General features: G+C 52.0%; 8 protein-coding genes across 8 annotated transcripts; 2 read left to right on the top strand and 6 right to left on the bottom strand.

Annotated features, from left to right (window-relative positions):
- Positions 1-435: 435 nt before the first annotated feature.
- Positions 436-1,965, top strand: COCMIDRAFT_80259 (uncharacterized protein; the record flags this gene model as incomplete). The annotated part of the gene is made up of 3 exons (XM_007684268.1): positions 436-653; positions 698-1,619; positions 1,678-1,965. The coding sequence occupies 3 exons, from the start codon at positions 436-438 to the stop codon at positions 1,963-1,965; spliced, it is 1,428 nt and encodes a 475-aa protein (XP_007682458.1).
- A 268-nt stretch (positions 1,966-2,233) lies between these two features.
- On the bottom strand, positions 2,234-2,998 carry COCMIDRAFT_80160 (uncharacterized protein; the record flags this gene model as incomplete). Its single annotated transcript, XM_007684267.1, has 2 exons — positions 2,234-2,595; positions 2,674-2,998. The coding sequence occupies 2 exons, from the start codon at positions 2,996-2,998 to the stop codon at positions 2,234-2,236; spliced, it is 687 nt and encodes a 228-aa protein (XP_007682457.1).
- A 915-nt stretch (positions 2,999-3,913) lies between these two features.
- Positions 3,914-5,070, bottom strand: COCMIDRAFT_368 (glycosyltransferase family 62 protein; the record flags this gene model as incomplete). Its single annotated transcript, XM_007684119.1, has 2 exons — positions 3,914-3,934; positions 3,991-5,070. 2 exons carry the CDS (start codon positions 5,068-5,070, stop codon positions 3,914-3,916), a joined length of 1,101 nt encoding a protein of 366 aa, XP_007682309.1.
- A 438-nt stretch (positions 5,071-5,508) lies between these two features.
- COCMIDRAFT_31709 (uncharacterized protein) lies at positions 5,509-7,300 on the top strand (the record flags this gene model as incomplete). Its single annotated transcript, XM_007684187.1, has 2 exons — positions 5,509-5,688; positions 5,738-7,300. 2 exons carry the CDS (start codon positions 5,509-5,511, stop codon positions 7,298-7,300), a joined length of 1,743 nt encoding a protein of 580 aa, XP_007682377.1.
- A 1,207-nt stretch (positions 7,301-8,507) lies between these two features.
- Positions 8,508-8,657, bottom strand: COCMIDRAFT_59286 (uncharacterized protein; the record flags this gene model as incomplete). Its single annotated transcript, XM_007684266.1, has 1 exon — positions 8,508-8,657. A coding segment is annotated over one exon (150 nt), but the record flags the coding sequence as incomplete, so codon positions are not given.
- Positions 8,658-9,359: 702 nt separating this feature from the next.
- On the bottom strand, positions 9,360-10,339 carry COCMIDRAFT_366 (uncharacterized protein; the record flags this gene model as incomplete). The annotated part of the gene is made up of 6 exons (XM_007684118.1): positions 9,360-9,448; positions 9,500-9,737; positions 9,796-9,947; positions 10,003-10,151; positions 10,232-10,272; positions 10,331-10,339. 6 exons carry the CDS (start codon positions 10,337-10,339, stop codon positions 9,360-9,362), a joined length of 678 nt encoding a protein of 225 aa, XP_007682308.1.
- Positions 10,340-11,073: 734 nt separating this feature from the next.
- On the bottom strand, positions 11,074-11,987 carry COCMIDRAFT_80070 (uncharacterized protein; the record flags this gene model as incomplete). The annotated part of the gene is made up of 4 exons (XM_007684265.1): positions 11,074-11,147; positions 11,203-11,331; positions 11,385-11,649; positions 11,700-11,987. The coding sequence occupies 4 exons, from the start codon at positions 11,985-11,987 to the stop codon at positions 11,074-11,076; spliced, it is 756 nt and encodes a 251-aa protein (XP_007682455.1).
- A 636-nt stretch (positions 11,988-12,623) lies between these two features.
- Positions 12,624-14,885, bottom strand: COCMIDRAFT_364 (uncharacterized protein; the record flags this gene model as incomplete). Its single annotated transcript, XM_007684117.1, has 1 exon — positions 12,624-14,885. The coding sequence occupies one exon, from the start codon at positions 14,883-14,885 to the stop codon at positions 12,624-12,626; it is 2,262 nt and encodes a 753-aa protein (XP_007682307.1).
- Between the last annotated feature and the right edge of the window lie 532 nt (positions 14,886-15,417).

Here is a 15,417-nt window from a genome sequence, read left to right as displayed (position 1 = left end):
TATATCACTATTCTCTACTGTGGACAGCGCTTAGTGTGAGCCACACAAGTCTGTAGGCGCATCAAAAAGGTGGACGCTTTGCTCGGTCGCGACAAAATGCAGTAGGCTCATAGGAGACGTACATATGTACTTACGTACGCCAGGCCCTGTCCATGCAACGCGGGCGCGGGCGCTAAATCCGGCTAGCGCCGTAGCCCCGCCAAAGGCTGCTCTCTGGAGCTCTCACAATTTCCAACGCGGTGCCTTGTACATACTCCAGCAACAACAGCATATTCTTCCAGTCGCGTGTGTCCACAGACGCGACCACATATCTGTTGATTAAATTGTCTCAAAAATTATAAACAACTTCCCCCATACAACCACACCGCCGAGACCCTCAGGCCGCGAGATACTCAACTTCACCGCCCGCAACGCGAACTACAATAACCGCCAGCCATGTCGTCAGCGGAGGAGACACCCATCAAGCAAGATGCTGCTGCCGGAGAAACACCATCAGACTCAGTCGAGAAATCCCAGGTCGATGGCAGCGGCCCAGAGGGCAATGGCTCTGAACTGACCGACACCAAGTTCAATGTCGAGGTCAAGCTTGCCGACTTGCAGGCTGACCCCAACAACCCCCTATTCTCGGTCAAGTCTTTCGAAGACCTGCAACTGTAAGCTGGGCTCGCTCGCTGCCTGGACATGCTAACAAATGTAGCTCCGAGGCACTCCTCAAGGGCATCCGCAACATGAACTTCCGCAAACCGTCCAAAGTTCAAGAAAAGGCCTTGCCCCTACTTCTATTGAATCCACCAACGAACATGATTGCGCAATCTCAGTCCGGAACTGGCAAGACCGCTGCCTTTTCACTCAACATCCTTTCCCGCATCGACCTCTCCAACCCCGAACCTCAGGCATTGGCACTCGCGCCCAGTCGAGAGCTTGCTCGTCAGATTTTGGGTGTCATTACTCATATGGGACAGTTCATGGACGGACTCAAGACCATGGCCGCTATTCCTGATCCATCGCGCAGAGGACAACAGTTCAACGCGCAGGTCCTAGTCGGCACACCGGGAACAGTCCAGGACATGCTCAGGCGGCGGTTGATCAACTCCAAGTACATCAAGATCCTCGTCTTGGATGAGGCGGACAACATGCTGGACCAGCAGGGTCTGGGCGACCAATGTACCCGTGTCAAAGCACTTCTACCCAAGGATATTCAGACTGTCCTCTTCTCCGCTACCTTTCCGCCCAATGTTATCGCATATGCGAAGCGCTTCGCACCCAACGCAAACACCCTTACCCTGGCACACGAGGAGCTGACCATCGAAGGTATCAAGCAATTGTACATTGATATCGACAAGGACAACGACAAGTACGCCACCCTGCTCAAGTTTTATGGCCTGATGACACAAGCCTCGTCCATCATTTTCGTGCGTACACGAAAGACTGCCGAGGAGCTGGAGCAGCGCATGGTAGCCGAGGGTCACAAGGTCGCGCAACTGAGCGGTGCTCTAGAGGGTCCCGAGCGTGATCGTATCATTGACCAGTTCCGCTCTGGCGAAGCCAAGGTTCTCATCACTACCAATGTGCTCGCGCGTGGTATTGATGTACAGTCTGTCACCATGGTTATCAACTATGTAAGTCATAACTTCATTAAAGTTGGCGGGCCAAGTAACGGCACTAATAAAATCGCAGGATGTCCCGACCATGGCAAACGGCATCGATGCAGACCCCGAGACCTACCTCCACCGCATTGGTCGCACTGGTCGTTTCGGACGTGTCGGTGTTGCTTTAACCTTTGTACACGACAAGGCAAGCTGGCAGCAACTGCACGCGATTGCCTCATACTTCAGGACCGACCTACACCCTATCGACACATCAGACTGGGACGCTGTTGAAGAGATGATTCAGACCGTTATCAAGTCATCACGAGCCGGAAAGACAACGGAAGAGATGACGGAAATGATTACCAAGGGATCGTAAAATGTTTGGAGCATGGAAATTTATGACGTCAGAGGACAAGGTTGAAGGTGCTTGTGGGATATATGCGTTCGATCTACAGGACTGACATGGGTCTGTATCTGTAAGAGACGGTATTTTACGGTGAATGCATATGTGGGGGTTGCGATGAAGAAGGAAAAAGGAAAGGAATTACGTACGATGGAAATGAATCAAAGATACCCAAACTTAAAGCAAGCAAGCAAGCAAGCGAGTTTACCGACTCTGGTCTCCCTTTTCTTGATTGGTATAATCAAGTCTCGAATGCACCGGGCGCCGTAATCAAGATGACAACCAGACTGCTTCCTATCAGCGCGCCTGAAATAGCGCTAACTAGAATAATGCTGCCTCTCGAGGCAGGAAACTTGCCCCGTATAACATAATGCTGCGCCTCAAAGTACCTGTGAAACCCAATCAACAGCATCACAATACTTATCCCTATAAACGTCGCGCCCAGCGGCTTCCCCAGCTGCCTTAGCTTAACCTGGTGCGATGACAGCGACGAATGATCTGGCGAATCCGCTAGCGAAGTATTCAGCCGGAAGAGCTGCGTTATCGCTATGCCGATGCTGGCGAACGAAAGCGAAGTACGAAGCCAGGCGAGAAATGTCCGTTCTATATTTCCCAATTGAATCACATGTCAGCGCATTGGAAGGATTGCATGAGAGAGGAAAAGGGAAGGGAGTGTGTTACCCAATGCCAAATGATCCCTAGCTACACTCCCCTTGTTATCCAACTCTACGCTTCCGTATTTCTCCCAGAATCCCGTCCACCATCCTTTTTCTCGCCGCGTGGTGGCTGCGGCTGCGGACTCTGCTGTTGTTGCTCTGGGGTCGGTGTGGTGTCCGTTTTCCGACTGTCGTGCGCCGTTGGATACGTCGGTGCTGCTGTCGCTTTTCTTGTGCTCTCGCGCGGGCTGTAGGTTTGATCCTGCGGTGCCTTCTTGCTCTGCGCCGGCTGCAGAGTCGCTGGTAGCGGACGGGCCGGAAGACGGGCGGGCGTTGTCGCGAGCGCGCATGTCGGGGGATAAGGTGTTATAATCTTTTGTCGAGCTGGGCTTATTGGACGGGAGTATGGGTGATGTTTCTGTTGGTGCTATGGATTGTGATGACGTTTGTGTGTCTGCGCGTGACGAGTCTGGGATGCGTTTGCGTGGGCCTGAGATAGATGCCATTGTGGATCCGCAGGTAACCTGTATGCAATCGCGTATTGTCTTCTGTTCTCTTAATCCAAGGGCAAAAAGGTTGAATATTACAGATGGATACGCGGGGAAGTGTGCAGGTACTAGGATATGTTATGGCCGGTGGGATATTGACTTATTTGACATGATAAGCAGCGGCATGTAGACATTCCTCGGGACTCGGGAAACGTCATTTAAGCACGGGAAGGCGACTTGGATGTTCCTGGCGTGCGTTGAAACAATCCCGGCGGGGGAGGAGATAAGGATTCGATATGGCCTGCATGATATAGTTTGAGGTGCATATGTAGGTTGCTTGTTGAATTGATCATATCAAAAGAACATATCACAATTGTCGCAGTGGTCAGCGAATCTGTGGAGCTCATCCTGCGGGTCGCGATAGCTAGCCTATCGGGGGTGCACATTCTCCGCGACGAACCAAACAGCGAGTTCGTCAGATGCCAACAGCTGAGCAGCTTCCACGTAATATGTCCATCCGTTTCTTTTGCTACAAAAATCAAGTGTCCGATTGAACGAAAAAAAATCAGTCATGTTGGTATTTCAAGTCTAAAAATTGCTAACTGGTATATTTCTTGCCCAGCAAGCCACCATACCTCCAAAATATGGCTGCCATAAATGCGCGGCGGTAAGATTCATGATTGCAGTAACATCTTCAAACCGCCCTTTCCAACGCCGCCCAATGACCACCGAAACGGAACAGCCCGCAAGAACTTCAAAATTTCGCCGTCGACCTAGTTACTCGTTGTAGTGGTACACCTGTAGCTGCTGTTAGCATCGAGGTTATAGTAAAGCATCAAGAAAAGGACACGTACAAGGTAGTTGGGCAGTCCATAACTCTCCCAGTTTAATCGGGCAGCCATCTTGGCAAAGCCCTCCGTCTCTATGAGATGGTAGAAGGAAAATGGAGGAAACATGGCACCGTCTCGGTGGACCTCGGCCTTGACAAGTAATGTAGCACCTCCTACACCGTCGAGCTTGACCTTTGCGTGAGGATCCGCCGATGGGTCGTACATCTTGGCCATCAAGCTACGGTAGGTTGGCATCTCTGCATAACCTTCAAGCAGGATATCATCCTTGCCCATCTTCTTGCCCAATTCTTGTGCAGTGCTGCTGTCGATCCAGTTGTTGAAATCGTATTCGCGAATATCCATGGCCTTCTTTTCCTCGTTGTAGTACCTCTGGAAGCAGTTGGGCACAATAATAGGCACGTTGTAATCGGCCAAATCCTGAATCAGTGTGGGTGGAGTCTCAACAATGTCACCATCCATCCATAGAACCCAAGAGGTCGAGGGACCCAACGTTGTGAACAAGAGCGAGTTTCGTGCCTTTGCCATGGCTGCTCTCCGTGCCTTCTGGTTCTCCATCTTGTGACGCTCTGCCTCGTTTTGCGATTGTAGGGGAGACTCGGTGTCCTGGCGGAGAATGGTAACGGCAGCGAATCGCTTCGATTTGGTGCCCGACTGCGTCTTTGCTACCTGTGCCTGCAATGCAGTGTATGCAGCATTACCCTCCTTTGTTTTTGGAATTATGAATCCAAGGGAGATGAGGTGGTGGGGATAGGTGAGTTTGAGGAGGTTGTCCCAATACTCCTGATAGAACCGAGCCAATGGCGTGAGGATCAGAACTGATTCCTCGTTCTCAGCAGGCGTGCGGGAATTGGTCACATTGTTCATGTAGTAATGTACAACTGGCGGTGCGACCTGGGGGGAATTGGCTTTCGACTTCCGAAAAGGTAAGGATGGCGGAGACAGTGGGTTAGAGGCTACTTCACCGCTTCCCCTGGACATGGAGGGGACATCGCTGCCTGAGAAGAAGAAGATAAAGAAACCAATGCAGAGGATACCAGCGAGGATTATGGTGATGGGATTCTGGCGTCGGAGCGAGCGTGACATGGTGGCTGGAGGAAACTAAAGGGTAAGGCGAACCGCGGCTGCCAGAGTGGAAAAGGGCCTACGGTTGGCGCATCAGAAGTTGGAGGCGGTAAGTGGTGATCGTGGTGAGGATAATTGGGCGCAAGGAGGTGCGCGAGACGTGGCCTGGCCGGCGCTCGGAGAAAGTTTTGGCGGCGTGCACAGCCACAAGGTGTACACTGGAGGCCGGGCTGAGTGTAGAATTGAGGGGGGGTTAAGGATGAAGGCAGGGCGGGAGGAGAGTGCAAGAGTGGTCGTGGACAGATTAATTCCAGGAGGAATCTCCGCATTGTCGGACCCATACCCCGTCGCGAATGTCGCGGCTTTGCTTACGTACGCACCCTAGCGTCGAGGCGTCATGGATGCCCGCATGTTCAACACCACTTTCGTCCCGCGCCGTCATCAATTGACCCCCAACAAATGCCTCTGCTGGTTGCCCGACGATGGCCAGTTGTGACGCGTGCTTCTGCTGTTCTGCGCAGTCGGCGCCCCCCACTGCGCTCTTACACTGTACCTCCATCAACCACCGACCTCAATGAAGCAACCAAACGAAGCACCATCCATGGTGGCATAATCATTCCAGCCTCTGTCCACGCCCATGTGAGAAGTCCGCACCTCAATCGAACGCCGCATGCTTACGACTTCGTAGCCTCATGACCTGTTCGATTCCATCAAGCCACTGCCAACTGTCATTGCCCACAAGAAGTCTTTCACGGTCTTCTTTGTCACTCCCTCATACGCACACTTTCTACTCGATCATGATGCTTTTCTTCGCAGCGCCCTTGTACGAATTTACAACAAGGCAATTGAGGTGCCACATGTTGACATACGTGCGCTTTGTGCTGTCGTAGACAAGCTGCCGGTTCCACACCCGTGGAGTGGCAGTACCTTGGAGTCTCAGCTATCACGGCGCAAAGTGGACACACCCGTCGCGGGAACAGGCTTTGAAGGGATAGCCTATATTTCTCTCCCATCTAGCGCTTCTATCGAATCCGACAAGGCTTCCCTGCCACAGGAGCAAGGTACTATCGACTTCATCACCTCAAGCCATGTACTCAAGGATGACATTTGTCTTGACACATTGCGGCTTCCCCTTGCCAACACTGTGTTTCAAACAGGAATGCCGACAACCATGATCAGCTCAAGGTGGGAGAAATACAGCACAAGTAGCGAATTGACCAAGGTCACACAGACGAGTCCTTCTCACCATGTCATTCGATTAGCTGGTGATGGTCCCACTCCGGACACTAAATCTGCCCTTAGCATCCCATTGCTTCCGCTTACTTTACCTCGTATTGTAGAGGGATGTATGGGTAACATCATTCGTCGTGTTGTCGACACTGATGGCAATAGTATCCAGGCATCCTCGGAGCTTGAGAACGTGGTTCCTAGGTTCTTCTTGTCTAGGGGCCAACAGGTGCAAGCCACAGTTGCTTGGGCCTTGGTCATACCCAAAGATCTGAGGAGAAAAATCACGGAAAAGACTGAAAAACTTTTATCTAGCGTTCCGGTTGATGATGAACCAACTTCTACTGGCCCAGACCAAGCCTGGGAACGTCTGTGGCGCAACAAACCACCTGTCTGGAATACACTTGTATCTGAAGCGCTCTCCGAAGGGGCGCGTCTCCACCGTGTCCTAAGTGGAGGAGGTGGATGGGGAAAGAAAGCAGGTCTGCTGTCATTGGATCCCATGCCAGTCAATAAATCTTCTGGTCTAGGCGCTCCAGCCATCGTTGATGACCCAGGAAACTTCGAATCAACTCTTACACCAGTTGTGCAAGATGGTGACTCGATTCAATTCTTCACCTTACCAAAGTCTGAACTTGCTCAAGAGGCTCGTGAGGCTGACAACTATGAGACGATCTCAACACTGTCAAAGGTCGATAGGTCTTGGGGCTGGGAACTAGGTACCATTCCTAGCACGATGGATTCCATTCCCGGAGAGTCCTGGCAGCACATGACGACCGAAAAGCATCGCTCTACTGTATTCGAGGGCACTTTCGGCGCCTTGACAGAAAGTGCCTTGACTATAGTACGCCATCGTAGGAAAGACGTGGACGAGACTAGCTCAGTCTATGCAACCAAGCTTGATGTCCCCTTTTCGCGCCTTTGGACCACCAACCTAACTAATTCACATGACGAATCCACGACACGTACGAACTTGGAACAGGATGGTAAGGACAAGGATGTAGGTGAGCCTGCTTCGGGGTGATCTTTACTCGAGCACATGTTCTGATTCTTAAGTAGCAAAATTCAACTCCAAATAAACTGAACTCTTTATCATCACGGAACACTCTGAACTCTTCTCCTTGTCATGCAGGAGATATTTTGTTTAATTCACTTTCAAATCATCTGCGGAAATTCGGGACCCGACATATACTAACTGTCAACCGACCACTGTCTATGTGCAAATTCTCCAGTTCTGCACTAAACTCAGATACACAGTCGAGTAACGCAATCGTAGATTTGGAAGTTTCAACTGCTAACACCAAGCCATCCCAACCTGTACACCAAAGACCCGAACTGGAGGAATCACGAAGAAAAACGAGTGGATCATCTCTAAGTGCAAATACTCGCCCACATTCTTCGCCAAATTTGACAATACTAGAATTGGTAAATGCCCTCAGTATTGCCGGTGTCAGTACGTTTGGCCGACTCAGCTTTCGCACAGCAAAGCGCATACAGTACGAACTTCGGAGGAGGTTTGAGAAACAGAAACTTGAATATGAAGCGGTAATGTCAGTCTGCCGTAGGCAAGGCTCTCGGAGGGCGCACGGCAGCGGCAGAATCAGTAAAGTCATCACTAGCAAGACTCCTAACTCTACGGGAAAAGCCATTACGCATGCAAGCAAGAAGAAAGTAGAGAAACCTAACTCCAAGGCAAAAAAGTCAAAAGCACCCTTGATCCGCAAGTTAGCCATCCCAACCGAGCAAGACCCCGAAGCACTCAGCAAAACATTCCGCATCATATCCTTCCAAACCGCCCGTCTAGCAGAAGAAGCCGGCGCCATCCTCAGCAGCATCCAACCCCGTCGACCACATACACAAACCAAGCCCCGACGCCGTCTATCCCGTCGCCTCCACACTCCCCGCCGCAGGAAATTCGGCACAAAGATCCGGTACCACAAGAGCAACCTCGGCGCAGACCCCACGACAAGAAAACATCGCTCTAAGCGCAAGCCCGCACCCAGGAAAGGCAAGACCGTGACCAAAACACATACTTCACGGCCCAGAGTCCGGCGCATAGCCAACCCCATCCGCATCAAACGCCACGAATCCTTCTTCATAGGTACGATACGGTACGCGGATGGAACGAGGGCGAAGTTCAAACGCCGGTCGCCATCTCGCTTGCGTGGCGAGGCTGTGCGGGGGAGGACGAGGGGTGCGGTGCTGAGACGGGTGCCGGTGGAGTGGCGGGCTACTAGTGCGGCGGTGGCGGTGAAACGGAGGGAGGAGGGGAGGCGACTGGCGGCTACAGTTGAGGGGTGGCTTGGTGGTGGAGGGGAGGCTAAGAAGTGAGTGGTGTGGAGTAAGGTTTGCGTTGAAGGTGTAATGTGAGAGAGGATGGAGACGGTTGCCAGATGTACGATATGGGTGAGTGGCGAAAGCATGTTGTGCTTGGAATGCGTGGACTGTACGATATATCAGTGTTACCCAGTAGTAGACAGATACACTATTCATCTGCTTTGACCCTTTTTCTGTTCTCGTCTTTTCGTAACGACTCAATGTCATTTCTCTCTCTCATAATTTCATTTTCTTTCACAAAACGGAGTACACCAATGGTTGCATTGCCCTCTTTATCAGAGAGGAGGGAAAAAAGATATAAAATGAAAATCTGGTATACGCATCCACCAGCCACGAATCCCCCCTCCGGTTCCGTAAAAAAACAAAGAGGGTCGCTGATTTGCGAAAAACCACCCATACACATTCATCCATCCAGCCCTTTTTAAGTAGGAAAAAAAGCCCGTGTCTAACTCCGAGGCTCGTAGGAAAACTAGAAGTTGAGGAGAGGGAACAGTGGAACGAAAACAGACATGAGATTATCCTCCAGATCTTGACCGCGCCACGTGCAGATATGAGGGAGAAGTCTCGCATCTTTACACACAGATGCGAGTCTTGCTTGTGAAGTAAGCGGCCGAATGCTGCTACTCAGGTCTTTGGAGAGGATGTGGTAAGATGGTTGGAAATGGCGCATGAGGCATCATGTGTGTGTGTGATTGTAGATCAGGATGCGTTGATCGAAGATGAGATAGCTAGACTGTAAGGCTGGCTTACAGGTCCACTTTGGAGGCCGTGAAATCCCATAGCATCTTTACGAGGGAATCGGGTAGCGTGTACAAGTCGACATGGAACTCGCCGTCTATCGCATGTCAGCATATCTCGCTTTATCTGAGCAGATGGGCCAACTTACTCTCTACATCATTCTTCGTGTACGTCTCGCTCGTCTTGTTGTCGTGGACCATAGTGACAACGTGCAGGAGGTCGTCTTCGCCAAGCTTTTGCAGACCATCTGCCAGCTTCTCCATATCGACGTTCTTGTCCTTTCGGCTCTTCTTCTTGACGGCATCCTTGTTGCGCATACCGTTTGCCTCGGCGGAACCGGATTCTGCGAGAAGGGCGAGGAGCTCCGGCTTGGGATTCCGGAAGGTCTAGCATAAAGTCAATAATTTAGTAGCTAGAAATATTCAGCGCTGGCTGTAGACATACCACCTGGTGCTTGGCCTCGTAGCGCTCAGACTGGAAGTTGAGGTCATGTTCGAGAGTGTGGTCGCCGCCTTTGCCGACAGCGGTCAGGACAATGGTCATGTCGAACTCACCCCAGCCCTTCTCCTCGATACGGAAGGGGGGCTTCTTGAGGACTGTTATCGGGGTCAGCAAAGCTGTAATCAAGGCAGGACGGCACGGCACACGCACCATGCTTGGGCTTCTCGAATGACGGGTGGAGGTTGTAGACAGCCTTCTCAAAGACGTTGGGCATGACCTCGTTACCCTGGTCGTCAAGTAGCCAGATCTCTATACTCCATGTTCGCATGGGAAAGCCCTCGACAGGTGAAGGCTCGTCACTGTGCGCGTGTTAGCGGGTGGCCTTGTGGATACGCGTCGAGAGAGCGGTTGCGACTGCGCGCAATGCAGACAGGCGTACATAGGCTTTTGGTGAGTAATGAGCTTGACCCATCGCTTGGCCTGCTTGACTGTTAGTATTTCTAAGGTAGGGTGCGCATTTGTCGAGGGCGCAACGTACGTCTGGCATCTTGTCTGACTTGCGCCGTGAGGATTGAATATGGCAGAGTAACTAGTTGTTGTAAGCTGCTGTGTTCCGCACAAGGTATGCACCGAATGCAGGCTAAGACGGTAGCCCGGAGGTATGCGACTTTGGTAGTGTGCCGCTGGCGATAAGGTTCGAGCGCGTTGGGCAGAGAAGAGGGTTGGAAATACAGGCGGTGGCTGGTCTGGTCGCTGGTCGTGAGCTATGATTTGGCGGAGGCTAGGTGATGCACGTCGCGGCGGGGCGGGCGGAGGCTGACTACTTACGACTCGTTCGATCTTCTGGGCCTTGGCACCAACGGTCAAGCTCTACAACGGCTACGCCATCGTAAGGCTGCCCGACAGGGGTTCTGGTCTGGTTTACTTCAGCAGGTGAGAGACGTGCTGATACCAGAACTACGCCCCTTATTGCATGCCTTTCTCACACCGCCAGGTCAGAGTGAGAGAAGGCCTGGCACAGTACTGGCACGGATAGAGATAACATGACACTGGCGATTTACAGAGAAAGCCGACTTGGGGGAAGTGCCATTGACTTTATTAGCCAGGCCATTGAGTTACTATCTAATTGTTGTGCTGATAATGGGGCACATCTACTACCGCCAGGATATAATATCATCCCAAACCGTTCCTCGCTATTCGTGCAATGCATGCTCATCCTCGTCCATCGACCATCATCCATAATATCGGGTTACTTTTTCCTCGGCCTTGTTGTGACCTCTCTTACTCTGACTTGCCGAAGAGCGCCTCGTTCTCTTGCTGGGCCTTGATAAAGGCTTCCTTGAACTGGTTGGCGTCTGGTACAAATAGTTAGCCTTCTTTCATCCATCTGGTCAAACAAATACTACTTACTCTCGCTGTTGGCGAAACGGATCGCAAGTGTCTGCGCCTCAGGCTCGCCTTCACTGACATCGGCCGCGGCGTTCCAGACCCAGCTGCGGTCGCTGCCTACGTTGGGTGACAGCTTCATGTCGGGGACAACTATTCACGTCTCAGTGTCATCATATCATGGCTCCAATCAAGTCACTTCATACCGTAGTGGTTGGCGCAAACCTTGAGAGTCTTGTCTCGTCGCATGACAAGGCGCGTCTTGCCGTTCTCCTTGTGCTTCAGTAACCGAACATCGCCAGTGCCTCGCTCCTTCCACTCCCGTGATTCCCTGTCAAACTTGAACAGCTTGGCGCGCATCTTGAACACTTGCTCCTCAAGCTCCTCGTTGGTCTTGGTGTCAACCTTCTCGGTGAGGTGGACGACGGGCTGGAACTCAACATCAGGCTCCTCGTTCTCCGGGTTCTCGTCCTGGTGCAACGTTAGCATAACCTCCAAACCACTTGGACAGAGATACCGACATCGCCCTTGTTCTTGGAAGAGCCTGATGGCTCGTCAACGTCATCGGCCTCGTCCTTCTTCGCCTTTGCGGGTCCGCCACCAAACATAGAGAAAACGTTGTCCTTTACTGCGGCCGCTGCCTCTGTCGCCTTCTCCGTGAGGGGCTTGTTGTCTGTGCTCTCCGTCGTCGCCTCGGCCTTGTCGGCAAGCTTGTCAGTCGTCACCTTTGCAGTCTCGTCCTTGACAAGAGTTGGGCCAGGGTTGGCGGCCTGGTCGGCGGCGGGGTCGGGCTTGGCTGCTTCAGACATGGTTGCTATATTGGTAATGTATACTGGGGGTTGGTATGTAGTGGCGAGACAAAGTCTTTGTGTTAGGTAGGTACGGGAGTGGGTGTTCAGTGTCAAACAGTCTGCCCACAAATTGAGCAAGTGGGATGCATGCCCCTCCCTCTCGCGCTTTACCTCTTTAGGCCCTCTGACGTGCGTGCCACCCCTGCCCAACATGCTATTCAGTCAACGTCCTGTGTCACAACCTTTCCTGCAGTGTACATGTTGCTTTCCGCGCACTAATGTACAACATTGAAACAAGTCAAGAGCCAAATCTTTGGCATATGTACAGTTAGTTGTACACCAAGGCAGGGGCGCAAGGCTCCATTCGGCCAGGGTATTACTATGCTAAATACATTGAAACTGTAACCCGACTTCAGTAACCTATCAGCCCAACGCCCCCATACAAACGCCACTCGCCAGTTCGCCTCAACCAGTCCAGTGTGCACACCGGGTATCATGTTCATAACTCCACGCCCTTGTGTCCATCAATAAATGCTGTTGCAACACATACATATTCTACTCCACCAAAGAAAAACCCAGAAGCAAACATGGCGTCCTCCCACAGTATTCCTCCCATAGACCTGAGTGTCCGAGTACCCTCCACCCAATCCCATCTCACATATACCCCTTCACTTTGGAGCACGCCCAGCTCTGCTTCTCTTCGCCATCTTTCCCAGACAGTCCTGCAGCCATTTCCATCTTGCATCGAAGGCGAAGTGCATTCATCCTAGCTCTCTTCATTGCCCGTGATGTGCGTACCGGTGCTGTCGCCTCGCGTAGACCCACCCATGCCGCCCCAGGTATCTGCTTGGCCAGACGACTTTTCGTCTGCAATTGCTCCTGAATCTTCCGCCGGACCTGTTGCATCTGCTCAGAGGCACCGGCGACATCGATATCCCGCACATCCATGTACGTCTGCATGTGTTGAGTCGCCATCAAGGAAACGTTTCGCAGAGCGTCTTGAGTACTCATGAGACCAGATCTGGCATTATCCATGAATTGTTCTAGCATCGACTTGTTGTGGCCGAGCATGACTTCGAAAGACTGTCGCAGAAGGGGCTTTGAGTGAGTTGCAATGCTGACGTTGAACTTGTCGTATGGGTACTTGTGCTCGAGGTCGACAATGTATTCTCCAGTCATGGTTCGATTGTACCGGATAGGAACCTGTTGCGACTGACGAGCAATCTGGATTTGAAGTTGAGGTCTCTTACGCCTCGAAGAAAATGCCTTTGAAGGGCGAAGTATGAATTGGTGATCCCCAGTAGCTTGAAGCTCAAAACTTCCAATCTTTCCGTCTTCTGTCTTCAGCTTTTTGCTAGGATGCTTCAGTGAAGCCGGTACGACTGTTAGAGCTCCCATTGCCGTTGGGGTAAACGAAGAAGAGATGGATGTCACGAGTCGTGAAGATTCCGACGCAACAGGAGTAATGCTTGGGTCAATGTTTTCCCCCTCAGAGAGGACTGATGATGCTGATACGCTTCGTGAAGCCTTCTGGAGTAGCATAGGGGCAAAGGCTGCACCCTGGAACAGGGCGGGTATCAATACACACAGAACCAATGCAGATATGAGCGTTCTTGCCGAGGGTAACTGCAATCCAATCTTCTTCGTGAATGTCTTGATCTTACCACCAAACCATGATGCTTGTGCCTTCGTACTGTCTTTTTTGTCTCGTGCAGTCATGAGGCGAGGGCTGATGTAGGCAAGGTGACGATTGAGTTGCGATGGGTCCAATCTACTAAAGCCGCGATGATTCAGAGGCAATACTGCTTTCAGCTCGTAGTCAGTGTTTGAGTCGTCTCGGCCCTCAACGTGTACTTGCAACGCTGCCGGGTCCTCGATGAGCGATGGAATACCATGGGGGATGACCTGAGCAAGTTCGATGCATGGTATCCTGGCATAAGCAAAGATCGTTCTGGCGAAATCAATGGCCTCTCTTTCAGTAGGCGAGTGTGGCTGTGTTCGATGACACATGATGACAAGATCTGGCCGGTCTAGGGAGTGAGCGGCCGTACTATAGCTGAACTCGAGCTGCTTGCCATCCTCTAGTTTGGCCACGATGCGTGTTGGCTTTCCACGTGAGGTCACAACCTCTAGCCCGGTGCAGCGAGAAACTTGCGGGACAGGGACGTATGGTTCGACCTGCCCACGTACCATGACCGACTTGGACAGGCTAGGGTAAGCACCGAGTGCCATGGCAATCTGGGTAGTGGTGATGTCTTCTGCCCATCTCTCAGGCATTCCAATGTATAGTATCTTGTACGAATCTGGAGGGGGCAAGGGGTGTTTCGACAAGGCTGCCTTTACGGACAGCCTGACCTCCTCACAGCCGTAACGGCTGAATACTTGTGGGAGCTCGTCCGTATAGTCGGTCGAGCTCTGAATGACATTACCTCCCTGGACAACCTCATCATTGTCCGTTGGCTGCTCGTCTAGTGTGATGCGCCAGGAGCTCTCGCTCCCAGACAGGTATGACGGCACTTCGGTCAACGTCGAGTCTTCGCCTGCTAATGCAGGGCGTGCGTCGGATTGCTGTTCTGGGGGCTCGGCTTGGGATGAATAGATGCTATCTTGTAAGCCTCGGTCACCCATCTCGTAGTCGGCCTCATCGTCAGTGAACTCGTCGGATGTATCATCGGGAGTTGGAGCGTCGGTCGAGGCGATCGATGCCGTATGAGCTTCATCGTCCGAGACATCCATTACCCCATCGCCGAGCATATCATAGTTGCTATCTTCAAGAGCGCTGCTTGCCTCCTCTGGCTGCGGGCGTTGGGTGGACCGCATCATAAGCGTTTCAAGGTCAAGCCTTGTCAGTGATCCGTTCACTCGCACGGGAGGAAACTTGAGATCTGGAGAAGCAAGAGATTCGCTAGAAGGCATGTCAGCTTGAATTCATGTAAGAGACAGTGTGTTTACAACTCCTCAGGTGTGGAGGAGGGAAGGTAAGTAGATAGATGGAGGGGCAAGGGCGGGAATAGGTAGCAGTGGGCACCTGGTCGCCGCTGCCTGACTAGCAACGGGCGAGGCGCGTCAGGGTGTCTTGGGGGCACGGTGGGGCGGATACGGAGCAAATGAAAGCACATGCGGGTTTGCTTACTGTGGGCGTGAATGATGCTTCAAATGGTTGTATTAAATCCAGGTGATTGTTAAAAGTATACGCAAACAGTGATAATGGCACGGCGCAGCTGGGTGCATGGTGAAGGCGGGATGATGCCAACGGGGGTACCCCGCATAGTAAGCGATAGGGTACGATACATGGTTCACATGGACAAAGGGGGTGGGGGCGAACACCAAATCCGCGACAACGGAACAGTCATAAGTAACTAATAAGGTTCACTTCCAGGCTATAAGCCTACTCATGCATTTTGAAATGTGGTTCGTCTTCGTAGATATATGGCAATTCCGCCCATAC

The sequence above is a fragment of the Bipolaris oryzae genome (assembly GCF_000523455.1).
Source record: "Bipolaris oryzae ATCC 44560 unplaced genomic scaffold scaffold_1, whole genome shotgun sequence".
NCBI lineage: Eukaryota > Fungi > Ascomycota > Dothideomycetes > Pleosporales > Pleosporaceae > Bipolaris > Bipolaris oryzae.
Note: the sequence above shows the minus strand (reverse complement) of the source record. Positions and strands in the feature narration are given on the sequence as shown.